At 38.1% G+C, this 12,036-nt stretch overlaps 1 protein-coding gene across 1 annotated transcript; it reads right to left on the bottom strand.

Moving 5' to 3' along the window:
• Positions 1–7,042: 7,042 nt before the first annotated feature.
• LOC134654571 (chitinase-3-like protein 1) lies at positions 7,043–12,036 on the bottom strand. The gene is made up of 9 exons (XM_063510036.1): positions 11,935–12,036; positions 11,274–11,459; positions 10,636–10,736; positions 9,764–9,895; positions 9,295–9,422; positions 8,854–8,974; positions 8,435–8,620; positions 7,983–8,108; positions 7,043–7,243 (listed from the first exon to the last, which is right to left on the bottom strand). Exons 1-9 carry the CDS (start codon positions 12,011–12,013, stop codon positions 7,043–7,045), a joined length of 1,260 nt encoding a protein of 419 aa, XP_063366106.1. The 5' UTR covers positions 12,014–12,036.

Here is a 12,036-nt window from a genome sequence, read left to right as displayed (position 1 = left end):
AGGTATACCTAATTATTTTTCACCTCAGCAGCTCGAACAAGGGTACTTTGCTACTTAAAAACAGTGAGCAAAATGCGATTTTGCTCACTGTTTTTAAGTAGCAAAGTACCCTTTTTCGAGCTGCTGAGGTGAAAACTTAATTGTTGGTATATCTTAAGAAAACATGAGTGAATAGAGGTAAGTGATGAAGAAGGAATACATTTTTCGGGTTCTCTAATATGTTCTCACTGCTGAGGTGAAAAGTTTTGTGAACTACACGAGATCAAAGTTATTTACGTCTCGTGCGCTTTTGAGTCCCTTACTACGCTCAAGATTCTAAATTAGATTCACTCGCTACGCTCGTGAATCTAGTATAGAATCTTTCGCTTGCACGGGACTCAAAATAAGCACTCGAAGAAATATCAAACTTTGATCTCTTGTTGTACAAATAACTATTCTATAATCGCTATGTGATATACCTACTTTCTAAAATACTTATATGCGTTGCAGAGGCATATGCTAAAAAACAACATGCCTTTATCCGCAAATATACCATACTTAAATAATTTAGTGCACTAAATGGGTTTAATAGGTAATGTTTATGCTGCATTCACTTAATAGGAGGGAAGAAAGACTAGGCAGAAGAAAGGGCAGACCGTCTATCAATCTCTAGCTGCAAAATAACAGCAAAGAATAAAGTAAGTATAAAATACCAGTATCAACCTATCAACTGGCAACTTTGCACCAGCACCTTAAGCTCTGGCTCGCGTTACTGGTCACGTGTGCCGGCAATTTGTTCTGGCAGTCGGTCGGTCATTAATAAAATTGCGACTGACGCGACCCGGTCACGATGCTTTAGGTATATATCGCAAGACACGACGTGAATACGAGAGTTCGATAGAACTACGCAAAACTGTAAATGATGTGGAATATTTGAATCAAGATTCTAAAGTGAGACAGGAACGGTATTCTGATTTCATTTTAATATCTGATAAGGTTTTGACATTCATATGATATTTATGTATTATATAATATATGATTACATGCACTGATAAAGGTGCGCGAGCGATCTTACTGATGGAAAACTAGGCCTTATTGGGATTAGTCCGGTTTCCTCATGTTTTTTGCCTTCACCGACAAGCGATTGGTAAATATCATTTGATAAGATACGAGTATATCGTACAAACATAATGTATTTATCATATCATATTTATCATAAAACCATAAACCCACGTAAATAACACCCAAGAAAATTTATCAGTTCAATTTTGCCGCAAATCGCGTTTTCCATCGTGGCTGCGTATGTAAATTAAATTGAGAGAAGCTAGACATTCACGAGGTTTCCCCTTTTATTTTAATATGTAAACCCGTTTAACGCGACGTATCCCGCAATTGCAGATGCAAATTGAAAGTGTGTGGCGGTAGCCTTTTATTTTGTTGCTGGTACATAGGAATTTTATTTCGGTTGGAAATAGAGTACATTTTATAAAAAGTAGCAGCAGTAGGTTTCGTTAAGCACTTGGTAAGAATAAATAGGGCGACTGCTAAAGTTATTGGCCACTACAAAATAATTGGCCACTCCTAACAAATCAGAAAGAAACAAGAAAATAAAAACTTTATTTGTTAGAGCGGCCTATTACTGTGTAGTGGCGAATAACTATAAGCAGTCATACTAGAGTTGAAACTATAGTTATTACGCGTAACACATCCATATGGCGCTTGCACACGATGCATTATAATGTACCTACGATGGCGTAAAACGGATGATGTCATTGTTATCCCTTGATATCTCTAAAATGAGTGACAGCAATGCGGCAACGACAGCAACGCAATTTATCAAAGAAATTGACAGTGACGTTGCTTATATCGTAGCTGCTGCCAGCAGTGTTGCTGCAATTAGGTACTATCCGAATGTCAGCTTTAGCCATTATATTGATCGGCCTTAATTGAATTCTACGGAGCAGATGTTAGATATGTAAAACTGAATTCAAAATTTAAAGTATTTGTAGCTATAGGTATGTACTCGTAGGTTTGTCTATTTAAACGCTTCATTATAGGTACTTTGCTCATGTGCCAAAACTTCCCTCGTGCCGTACAAAAGTGTAAAAGCCATGCATCTTTAGCGGACGGAGGTCCGCGTGACCAACTGGTCATAAATTTCAATGTGCAACGGCTTCCGTCACGCCCGTGACGGATTTACAGCGCCCTGAATTAGGGCAGCGGCGGCAGGGTTAACGTCACGGTACGTTACTTGTTGACTAATTGTATTATACGTTACTGATGGGTATCGTGGAAACCATTAGGCATTAAGTTAACTATATACTTATAACTAGGTACGACATTTGATAGAGAGATCTGCCCTAGTAGCACGGTCGCATTTTTATCATTTATCACCATGCCTGTCACGTTCTAACAAGTATGTAAGTGCGAAAGTGACGGGCTTAGTGATAGTGGATAAAAATGGATCCGTGCTGAGCCCGCAGGTTATATGTTGATTTCATTTAGGGTAAGATATGACCAGGCCAATTTGTAGTATGGGATGGATAATCGGATATTGTTGAAATTTTAAACCTTCAACTCCTAGTAGGTACTCCGAAACTACTTTCTTGGCACTTCCGTCTCAACGGGTGCGGCTGCGGATGCGGCTGAGCGAATCAAAAGGGCTAACTTCGCTGCATTCGCTTGTTCGACGAGTATACTTAAATATCTAATACCTAATGTATTTTTAAAAGTATTAGAACTGTGTGTCTTAGAATTTTCGTACCATGGAATGAGGTCAGACGTCTGACAGGGGTCCTTGTTCCACGCATCAACCGGACGCGGCGATTTATTAGCTACACTAGCTGAATTTATAGCAGTTTGTGTTACTGACACTATTGGAAAAGCTATGAAAACAGTTTATTTAATTTATAACGATATACCCATCAGTTGCACATATTTCGTAGATTTTTTTGTACCAGATTTGATTAGGTACATTTTATTAAATTAACTTTATAAGACACGCCTATAAACTTCTTTAAAAGTTCTTAAAATACAAGTTAAGATAGCGATCAGAAGACTTGGTTAGCAAACAAAATTCATACCAAAATTACAAATATACCTAAAATAGAGAAAATAAGAATATTGATCATGTCTGAAAATTTCAAGAGGTAAATGCTACATTTGTTCCCATTTCGGGTCTTATCTCCAAACACGCAAACGTCAAACTGGCTTCACCTAGACGTACAAGAGAAACACAACCTTATGCTGGTACATTTGAGCTCATGTTACAGTAACCGTCTTACACACAATATTCAATATTAGAGCAGCATAAAGTTTGTAGCATCACGTAGGATCAATTCATCAGTAAAAATGATTGATCATTCGTTGGGAATTTGGGTGTTACGAGTATTTCACCCGAAAATGGTCCCTGGGTGGTTGTTTTTGGAGATCAAATTAGCTTGAGTCATGCTCAATGGATGGCTTACGAAGGTGAAGTTCATTCGGTGGTTATCTAACAGGACGTGTTGCGTCTCGATGAAAGTCGTGGCATGAAAATGTTGAACATAAATACCTACGTAGAACCATTTCATACTCAGTTGTGATTCTACTTCGATAAATGCCGTTCATATAAATAAGTGTTCTTTATTAATTAAGTTCGTTACGACAAAGTGCTAATGTAGGCAGGGAAAATATACCTATAATATTTTAGTATTCATTTGCTAAAATTAGGTTTTTCTTAGTTCTTAGGTATTTATTTGACATTTTTGTTACCGTATTCTTGACCTAATTATAATGGCAATAACTTTAAAATTATATTTTGATATGAGTGTACAACTGTACGTGTTGCCTGAAATAAAACTTTATTTATTCTTATATTTTTTTTATTTTAAATACTCCTGACCAGTCTACTGATGTGCCGTCGGATTTTAAAAATTGCGAAAATTTCCATTTAGGAAAACTTTGGAAATTTTCTCATATTTTTGTTTACGATTCCAAACTTTAAATTTCCAAAATCCTGTAATTTTTTCAGAAAGTTCCAAGACCTTTTCAAATTGTTTCGAATTTTCCGCAACTTGCTGATCTGTAGGCCTAAGCCAAAAACAGACAATACGTAGTAGTATTCTCCTTTATTGCAAATGCAAACGGGCCAATCCCTCGGGAGAGACCAAAGCTTAAATAATAATCGCTGTCTGTCCAGCCCGATACCATTGGGAATGACTCTCGGTCTATATTCATAAAAAAATCTACCCGACTACGACATGGCGTCCAGTAATCCTGGGGGCTTAGTCAAGATGACAATCGTACTTCGCCTAATGCCGATCGAAAAGATATTTTTTTTTTCGGGATGATAGATGCAACGAAAAGTCACGTGATCGTTTTTTTATTATTTGACTTTTTCGATTGGTTTTTTTATCAACGATTGTCACTTGTCGGGGCCCGAAAGTTGTCATAAAATTAAATAGGTGATGATGATGATGATGATTATTTATCATCTGGCGCTTAAGCATAATCGGGTGGTTTGACAATTTAATTGTTATTTTTATTTTTTTATTTTATTGAAAATTTAACAAAAGTTACATCATTGTAAGTACCTTAAACTAATGTTTCGTCGAACTTTAAAGCAGTTTGTTGGCGGACACGGAATTGACACCGGACACTGGCAATTTCCTGTACATTTCTGGGTCTGCAAGTAATGATGGTAGGTACATAGCGCCAATATTTACTTGTTGGACCAGCATTGTACGTTGAAATGGCAAAATTTATTATCAGCGTGGTGAAAACGGGTCTATTGGCGCGAGCGAGATGTACAGGCGAATGATAACAAAAATATATTATTTTGTCATCAAAATGTACGTTAGGATTGGCCTCCTGAGGGTCTACCGGGAAACCGAAATTCGCAAATTGCGGGAATCTTTCTCTTTTACTCCAATGAAGGCGTAATTAGAGTGACAGAGAAAGATGCCCGCAATTTTCGAAGTTCTATTTTCTAGGTATAGCCCAGGTTTATACTGGCCTAACTATGACGAAATTAAAGTTACATTTTGTGAATCACACCACTGCATTGTAAACATCCCGTTCGCTTAACCAACTGAGCAATCGCAGACTTAGTTATATTATTTCAACCGTATTTCTGACGCTATTAGATTGAAATTAGAAGCTATTTTGAGTTAAGTCGTTATGATAACGAGCTTGTGAACGTTCCCTTAGTTAAAGGCAGTTTGGTTGTAAGGTTTAATTAAGTTTTGGCATATATGAATGAATATATGTACCTACCTATTATTATGATTGCTGCAAATATATTTATACATTAATTGCATCACTAAAGTCATATGAAATTATATTTCATGTGTATCTATCGCGGCAGCCAAAGACAATAATTATTTATGTTTATTTTTTGTTTATAGTACATACTTATTCTTGAAAATGTATGTTATATTACCTATAGACAAACTAGATATATCTACTTTAATTCATCGCAACATTCGCAACTCTAAAATGTCTGTCGTTTATGCACACGCTGTCGATATATTTCTAGTTTGATTACAATAAAATTACGACTACCATCAAATTAATGTATGAAATCTTATCTTAATGAAAAACGTTCGCTCATTCGAATATAAAAGATAATCTTTTGTTGGCGCAGTTTTCTCCAATATTTCCACCTCTTGATACTTTACGACGTCTCATATAATTCTAATTCCTATTAATAAGTTTTTTCCAACGGTTATTACCTATAGTAAAAGGCCACTCAAAATGCAATAAGGCACGGGGAGTTACCCGAACATTATTCCCTTAATGCTCCGAGTGAGCGGCATTCGAACCATACAAATCTGTCGTTGAATTGTAACTAGGTTTTTATATGATAATATTGTAGTTCATCCTTCGCACCAATTTATAATTAGTTAAAGTGGAGTTCAATAGAAATTGCGAGTAGTGTAAACAAACCAATTTACCTTCTAGGTACTTAACAACTAATATGTTTAAGTACTAAAACGTTTAATTAAATATATCCATTTTTCTAAGTAAAATATATGCTTTAGACAACCTTGGCACGAGTCAAGAAGCAACGGCAAGGTGATAACAAATTTAGATCAAATTGGCAACAATTTATAAGCTCGAATTGCCCTAAAGCGTAAGCGGCTTCAACTTTATATTGGAATCGAATGAATATTGTCATTATAAGGGTTAATATCGCAACATTATGCTCGAAGGGTTGAGTCTATTTCTTCAAGCGCTCAATTTGTGTGATGGCCTCTTTTTTATACCTACATAAAAAAGAGTAAGTACCTTTAAAGGACTTTGAATTCAATTACAAACGTATATTCACGGTCATAACTTTTGAATCTATTACGCAAGATGAAAAGTTAATAGTGATTTTATCCTCCAAAATATATAGGTACCTATTATTATGTAGACATTAAGAGTTATTACATAACTGGATGTTGTGATTGTTTATTAATAAAAAATACGCAGAGTTAGTAAAAAAAATAGTTAATAAAAAAATGCCCAGTTTAGTCGAATTTCTCCATCGCTAGTAAAAAAATAAAATAATAAGTAGGTAGTTTCAAATGAAGTAATAATATACCTGCCTTAAAGCCGTTATTATTCAATAATTTACAAACGCGTTTCTAACTGCAACATGTCGGCATTTCTCCAATAAGTTCAACAACAATATATGTCATTAAATAACATATCAAACCAAAGACAACCTTTCGTATCTGTAATTAATGAATTCCTAGGCTTGCTGGCTTGAAGTAACATGAGGTATTCCCGTCATTCCTTTCTTTGATCGTTGACTCGAAACAAATATAATTTCTTACTGGTATTTTGTATTGTAATTTTGTGAATGGAGCCAATAGTCTGAGTACCTAGTTACTTATATATTATTTACTGTTTTAATAAAATGAAACTAAAACACTCTACCAAAAATATTTCAGTCATTCCTTTGGCAAATATCGATTAGGACTAGATACATTTTTATATTATTTTAGATATTCCTATCATTTGGAATAAAATAACATAAAAAATTACAATTACAAAGTTTAAAAAACCCATTTCAAATTCAAAATTCATTAATAACCTAAAATAAGTCAATAAAACTATTAAACAGAGAAACTATTAATAATAACGTGGTAGCACTGGCAATAGAAGCAGATGATTTGAATCCCTCGATGCCCGCTGTGATGAGCGGGAACTTGTCTCCACAGACGCCGTTGAAGTCGTCCAGATCCACTGCCCAGTACATAATGCCGGCTAGACCCATTTGCTTGGCGTAGCGTGCCTGTAAATGTATAAGAAACATGACAATTACCTGAATTATAAGGAAGCGCGCGCCACAAAGCGCGGACGCGAAAAACATGGTGCGCGACATAGGCCGTCGACTTAGGCAGAAGGGGGGGGACCCCCGCTCCGAGTCGTTTCTGGTGCAAAGGCTATCCATAGCCATCCAGCGCGGCAATGCCGCGAGTATTATGGGCACTTTTGCACAGGAAGCGTCTAGGAGCGGCAGCAATGTTTAGTTAGTAACTTGTGTGTCCACAAAAGATCAACGTTGTGTGAAGATACAGATGAGCCACGAAACTTTCACTATGTAAATCGGAAATGTGGCGTAATAGTTTGCCGAATCAGTTCAACATAATAATTATTATGCAATCTCAAGTTTTTTTTCTTTTGAAACAAACGTGAAATATCATATTGGGGCCGATTTATATTTTGTTGTCCATTTTTTCCGTTAGGATTTGGATAAAATTTGGATGGGTCGAAGATTTCCTTGTTCTGGGTGAAAAGTACGAGGTCCCAAATTGGAACACAACCTAAATGTATGTAATTTTTCCGTTGAGTTACGAAATGCCATACGTTTTCGCAACTCAGTGGAAAAAATATTTAATACGGCGAAATTGCGCTTATTATGTACAGAATATAGCGAACAAAATAAACATCGGCCAATGAGCCGGAATGATGTCGGATTCTCTTCACAGTTAAAGCCGGTGATAATGTGTTTTAAATGCATACAATCTTACCTTAGCATAGATAGTATTGGGGTTGTCGTAACCGACCCACAAGTGGTCCTTGTTCGCATATACGTAGTTTCCCTCTACCTCGGTGATGTTCCATGCAGATGGATTGGTCTGCTGATCTTCGCAGATCTAAAAACAAACGTCCGTGTAATATCCAAACCAATGATTGTAAAAATCTCGAAAACTCACATGGAGCATTGGTATCTTTACCTTTCAAACAAGAGTACTTATGAAACTGATAAAGGCTTCATGTGAATTCAATGGTATAGGTCACGTATAATAGTGGTGGTAGTGCCTACGCCAATTCTTGGGATTAGTTGCCAAGTGGACCCGTGAACCGTGGCGAAATGCCGGGATAACGCATGGAAGATTATAATGATGATGAGTCACGTATAGTGGTTGACGCCAGGTAGTTATCAGAGTCTGAGGGAAAGAAATACAACAAGACCACTTACTTCATAGTAAGCCAAAACGCCGGGTTCATCAGTATAAGGGCCACCTTCACCTGGCCCGTCGAAGGGCGCCCCGGTGCTGGTGTTGTCCAGGCTGGTCAGGTTGAAGGTCTTCCCGTAGGATGCTAGACCCAACAGCAGCTTGGATGGAGACGCGCCGTTTTCGATCCATACGTGGACAGAGTGGTTCTGTAGAAGTTAGATAATGTATTTATATGCTGCTGCGGCTGCTGTAGTTACTTTTGCAGCATCAAACTGTAGCAGCACCACTATAAATGTCATATTTTTAATGCGCTTTTACGCTCTGTTTGCCAAGTAATTGAGTTGGCTTAAACGGAGTTTCCTTTTAGTATAATCCTGTTTTATGTGGATTGTTATATCAATGCAATAGTTGGCTAGCTTATTTAAGACGAATTGCTTACACCATTCAAATTGACATCAGGGCCATCTGTTTCCTGCGGGAAAAGAGGCGCGTTCGCGCCTGTCTCCGAGTCCCAGGTGCCGTGAAGATCGTATGTCATCAGGTTTATGAAGTCCAGGTACCTGTAAAACGTATGTCTATTAACCTGGTCCAAAGTCTTGGTCAGATATTTTTGTGAGGAGTAGAGTAAACTTGAATCGTCATGAATTAAGTTTTGTATGAATATTATGTCAGATTATTCTAATTAATCTTTGACTCTTTCCCGACTTGCTAATGAAATATCTGTATGACATCAGTAGGTACTTATAGGAGCTAATGCAGGCTCGTAGTGCGTGTCCCGGTACCGCCAATCAGCAAAATACTGCATAGGTACCAATCGACTTTTTCCTGCTATCCTATCTTTCTCTTAAGAAGACTAATATATTTTTGTATCCTCACGTACTCGTTGAGTGCTACGACGTCATAGGAAAGGTCGATGTGTGCCTGGGTGACGGCCACGGCGGAGGTCAGTAGATATCCTTTAGGAGTGAAGGCTTCCTTCAACTCCTTTACCAACAAAACGAACTTTTCCTGAAATTAGATAAGACGTATTTTATTTTTCAGTGGATTTGTGGAGGGCTTAAAATACCTAAAAAGTTTCGTACTATAAAGTAGCCGGACATAGGTACAGTCACCTGCAATAATATGTTACACAACGAAGGCCGCAAACATATCTGACACGATCTTATTTGTAGAGTCATAAGAGCGTGTCACATATTTTTGCTGCCTTCGATGAGTAACATATTATTGCAGCTGACTGTACTGTTGTTGTGTCTAGATATTATATATGTGGGCTTAAGTAGGGGCATTATTAGTTACGGGTTAGTTAACCAAACCTAAATTAATTTAAGACATTCGTAAACACATGTAACCTTGTCAGACTCTAGGCCTCCTCGTTGCGAAGGGTACTCCCAGTCCAAATCCAAGCCATCGAAGCCATTGGTGTCAATGTACTCGTACAAGTTTTTGACGAAGTTTGCCCTGAGAGCTTCGTCGTTGACCACCTGGCAAGAGGAATAATACTTCAGTGAAGCAGGTTTTTTAAGCATCAATTAATTACAATATTTACATACTTAGGTACCTACTTAATAAATTTTCGACGAACCCTAATGTCACCTGGGGCATATAGTTCCCAGGACACCGGCCGCGTTTCCCCTCTGTATGGTTAAGCTGCCTTTGGGCAAAATATGACCCTACTCGTAGGTCCCCAGACACCACAACAAGTTTTCGGGATATATCCTTTATTAGGGTTTTGGTGTCTGACGACTAAAGCCCAAAAGTCTCAACTGCCAGTGCCGCAAATTCGTAATTACTTTTCAAAAATGCGTAATATGGCGCACTTGGCAGTCTGGGCGTCATCTGCCACGGCATCTGGCTTTTTGGCAGAGCGCTAGACATGGGACGAGGCCAGTGTGTCTACACAAGTCACGTCCCATGCCAAGAGCCGAAGCAGAAATATTGATTATAATTATTGTAATTAAATTATTGATACATTTTTTTATATTGTTAATGAGAAACTTAACTTAAAAATTCAAATAACAGATTATTGATAAAGCTCGATAATTTTGTTAGACAATTCCATAAATGTGACGTCCCACGGGTAAAGGTATCTTATGCCGTTGGCGCTTACGCTATTATTAACGCCGCTCCGCCGCCGCGCGCTATTATTATTGCGGCGCTATGCGACGTAAGCGCCAAGTGCCATAAGGTACCTTTTGTCGTGGAACGTCACAAATTATCTTACCGGCGAAAAGTTATCCGAACTCTCTACCCATCCGCCAATAGCTGCCAATATTTTTAAATCGGCATTGGACTGTTTCAAGGCTATAAGATCGGCTACAGCGTCTGAAAACAAATGTTTAAACATGGTGTAAACAATACAGGTATCGGAAATCATATGATGCATGATTAAACGAAGAAACGAAGTTCCAGTTCACAGAAACCATGGAGTTATATATTCCTTTAAATATAAGTTACTTAAAAGTAAATTGGGAAATACGTCTTCACTTATAAGGGTTATTTTATTATTAAATTCGCATTACGTTTGAAATGACTGCAATGCGGCAATATGGCCGACTCTGGGCCTCGCGTTGGTCTATTTGCCGTAATGGCAGAATACCACCGTATGATTAAACCACTGACAATCCAACCTCTAGACTGAGCTTAGGCCAATTCTTTCATGAAACCGATGCTGCCAAAAATACGGGGGTGCGGGGGGACGAGGTGAGCGAATCCCGTGCCGTGATTGGTCCGTTCAAAGACACGGACCAATCACGGCACGGGATTGACTCGAAGATGGAGTAACGCTACCGTATGTGTGGCAGAGGGGGTAGCGCGACTATGCTATGTCTAGAGGTTGGATTGTCTGTGGATTCAACTTACTAGTTTTTCCTTCAAACGTAGATTCAAGAGGGTAAGTCAGGTTTCCCGTGGGCCCGTCAAGTAAAAGAAACGAGTAGACGATGTGCGTGCAGAGGTCAGTGGGTAGATCACTGACGCCGAAGCGGCCGGCTCCGGGCCTCTCGTTGGACCATTCGCCGTAGTAGCAGAATACCACGTCAACTGATTCTGAAAAATTATACTGCTACTTTGTCAACCTGGTTTTTTATTAGTCCAGTATCCTCATCGTGTCCTCGTCAAACAAGCTTTGATCGTGCGATGGTGTACTTGTGATTGTACTTAAACCAATAGCACAGAATCCAATAGGTAGGTAGTGTAAGTGTAGTTCTCAAATTCATCAACCTGTGTAACGGATCTTGGTGAAATATCTACACCCGATGGAAAAAGACGACAGGGTTTTAAGCTAAAGCTCACTGATTCATATCCAAATGATGCTTGCCGAGAGCAAATTCCCTAATCAGTATAATTGTGCCTATAACATTTGAAGAGATCCATCTACTTATATGTTTTCAGGATTTTGATAATCTTGTCTTTCTTCTATTTCTTATGATAAAGCTTTACTGGAAGAAGAGAAATATTCAGCAGTAGGCTTCTCCATATAATTTACTAGGCTAGTACATATTTAGAATTTAAATTTACTTACCACTTCTGGACACTGCTCCCAAGCTAGGCCAAGCCAAGCCAAAAAATAGCAACGCACCGAAAAAAAGTGAACACTTCATTGTACGTAATAGCTGATACGTAA

The sequence above is a fragment of the Cydia amplana genome, chromosome 15, assembly GCF_948474715.1.
Source record: "Cydia amplana chromosome 15, ilCydAmpl1.1, whole genome shotgun sequence".
NCBI lineage: Eukaryota > Metazoa > Arthropoda > Insecta > Lepidoptera > Tortricidae > Cydia > Cydia amplana.
Note: the sequence above shows the minus strand (reverse complement) of the source record. Positions and strands in the feature narration are given on the sequence as shown.

Bases quoted from the DNA above. Each gene is read 5' to 3' on its own strand.
- LOC134654571 (XM_063510036.1), bottom strand. From the start codon at position 12,013: ATGAAGTGTTCACTTTTTTTCGGTGCGTTGCTATTTTTTGGCTTGGCT. The intron at 11,460-11,934 runs GTAAGTAAATTT...ATAATTTTTCAG, and splicing joins GGGAGCAGTGTCCAGAAGTG to AATCAGTTGACGTGGTATTC. The intron at 8,109-8,434 runs GTAAGTGGTCTT...GTTTGTTTTTAG, and splicing joins GCGTTTTGGCTTACTATGAA to ATCTGCGAAGATCAGCAGAC.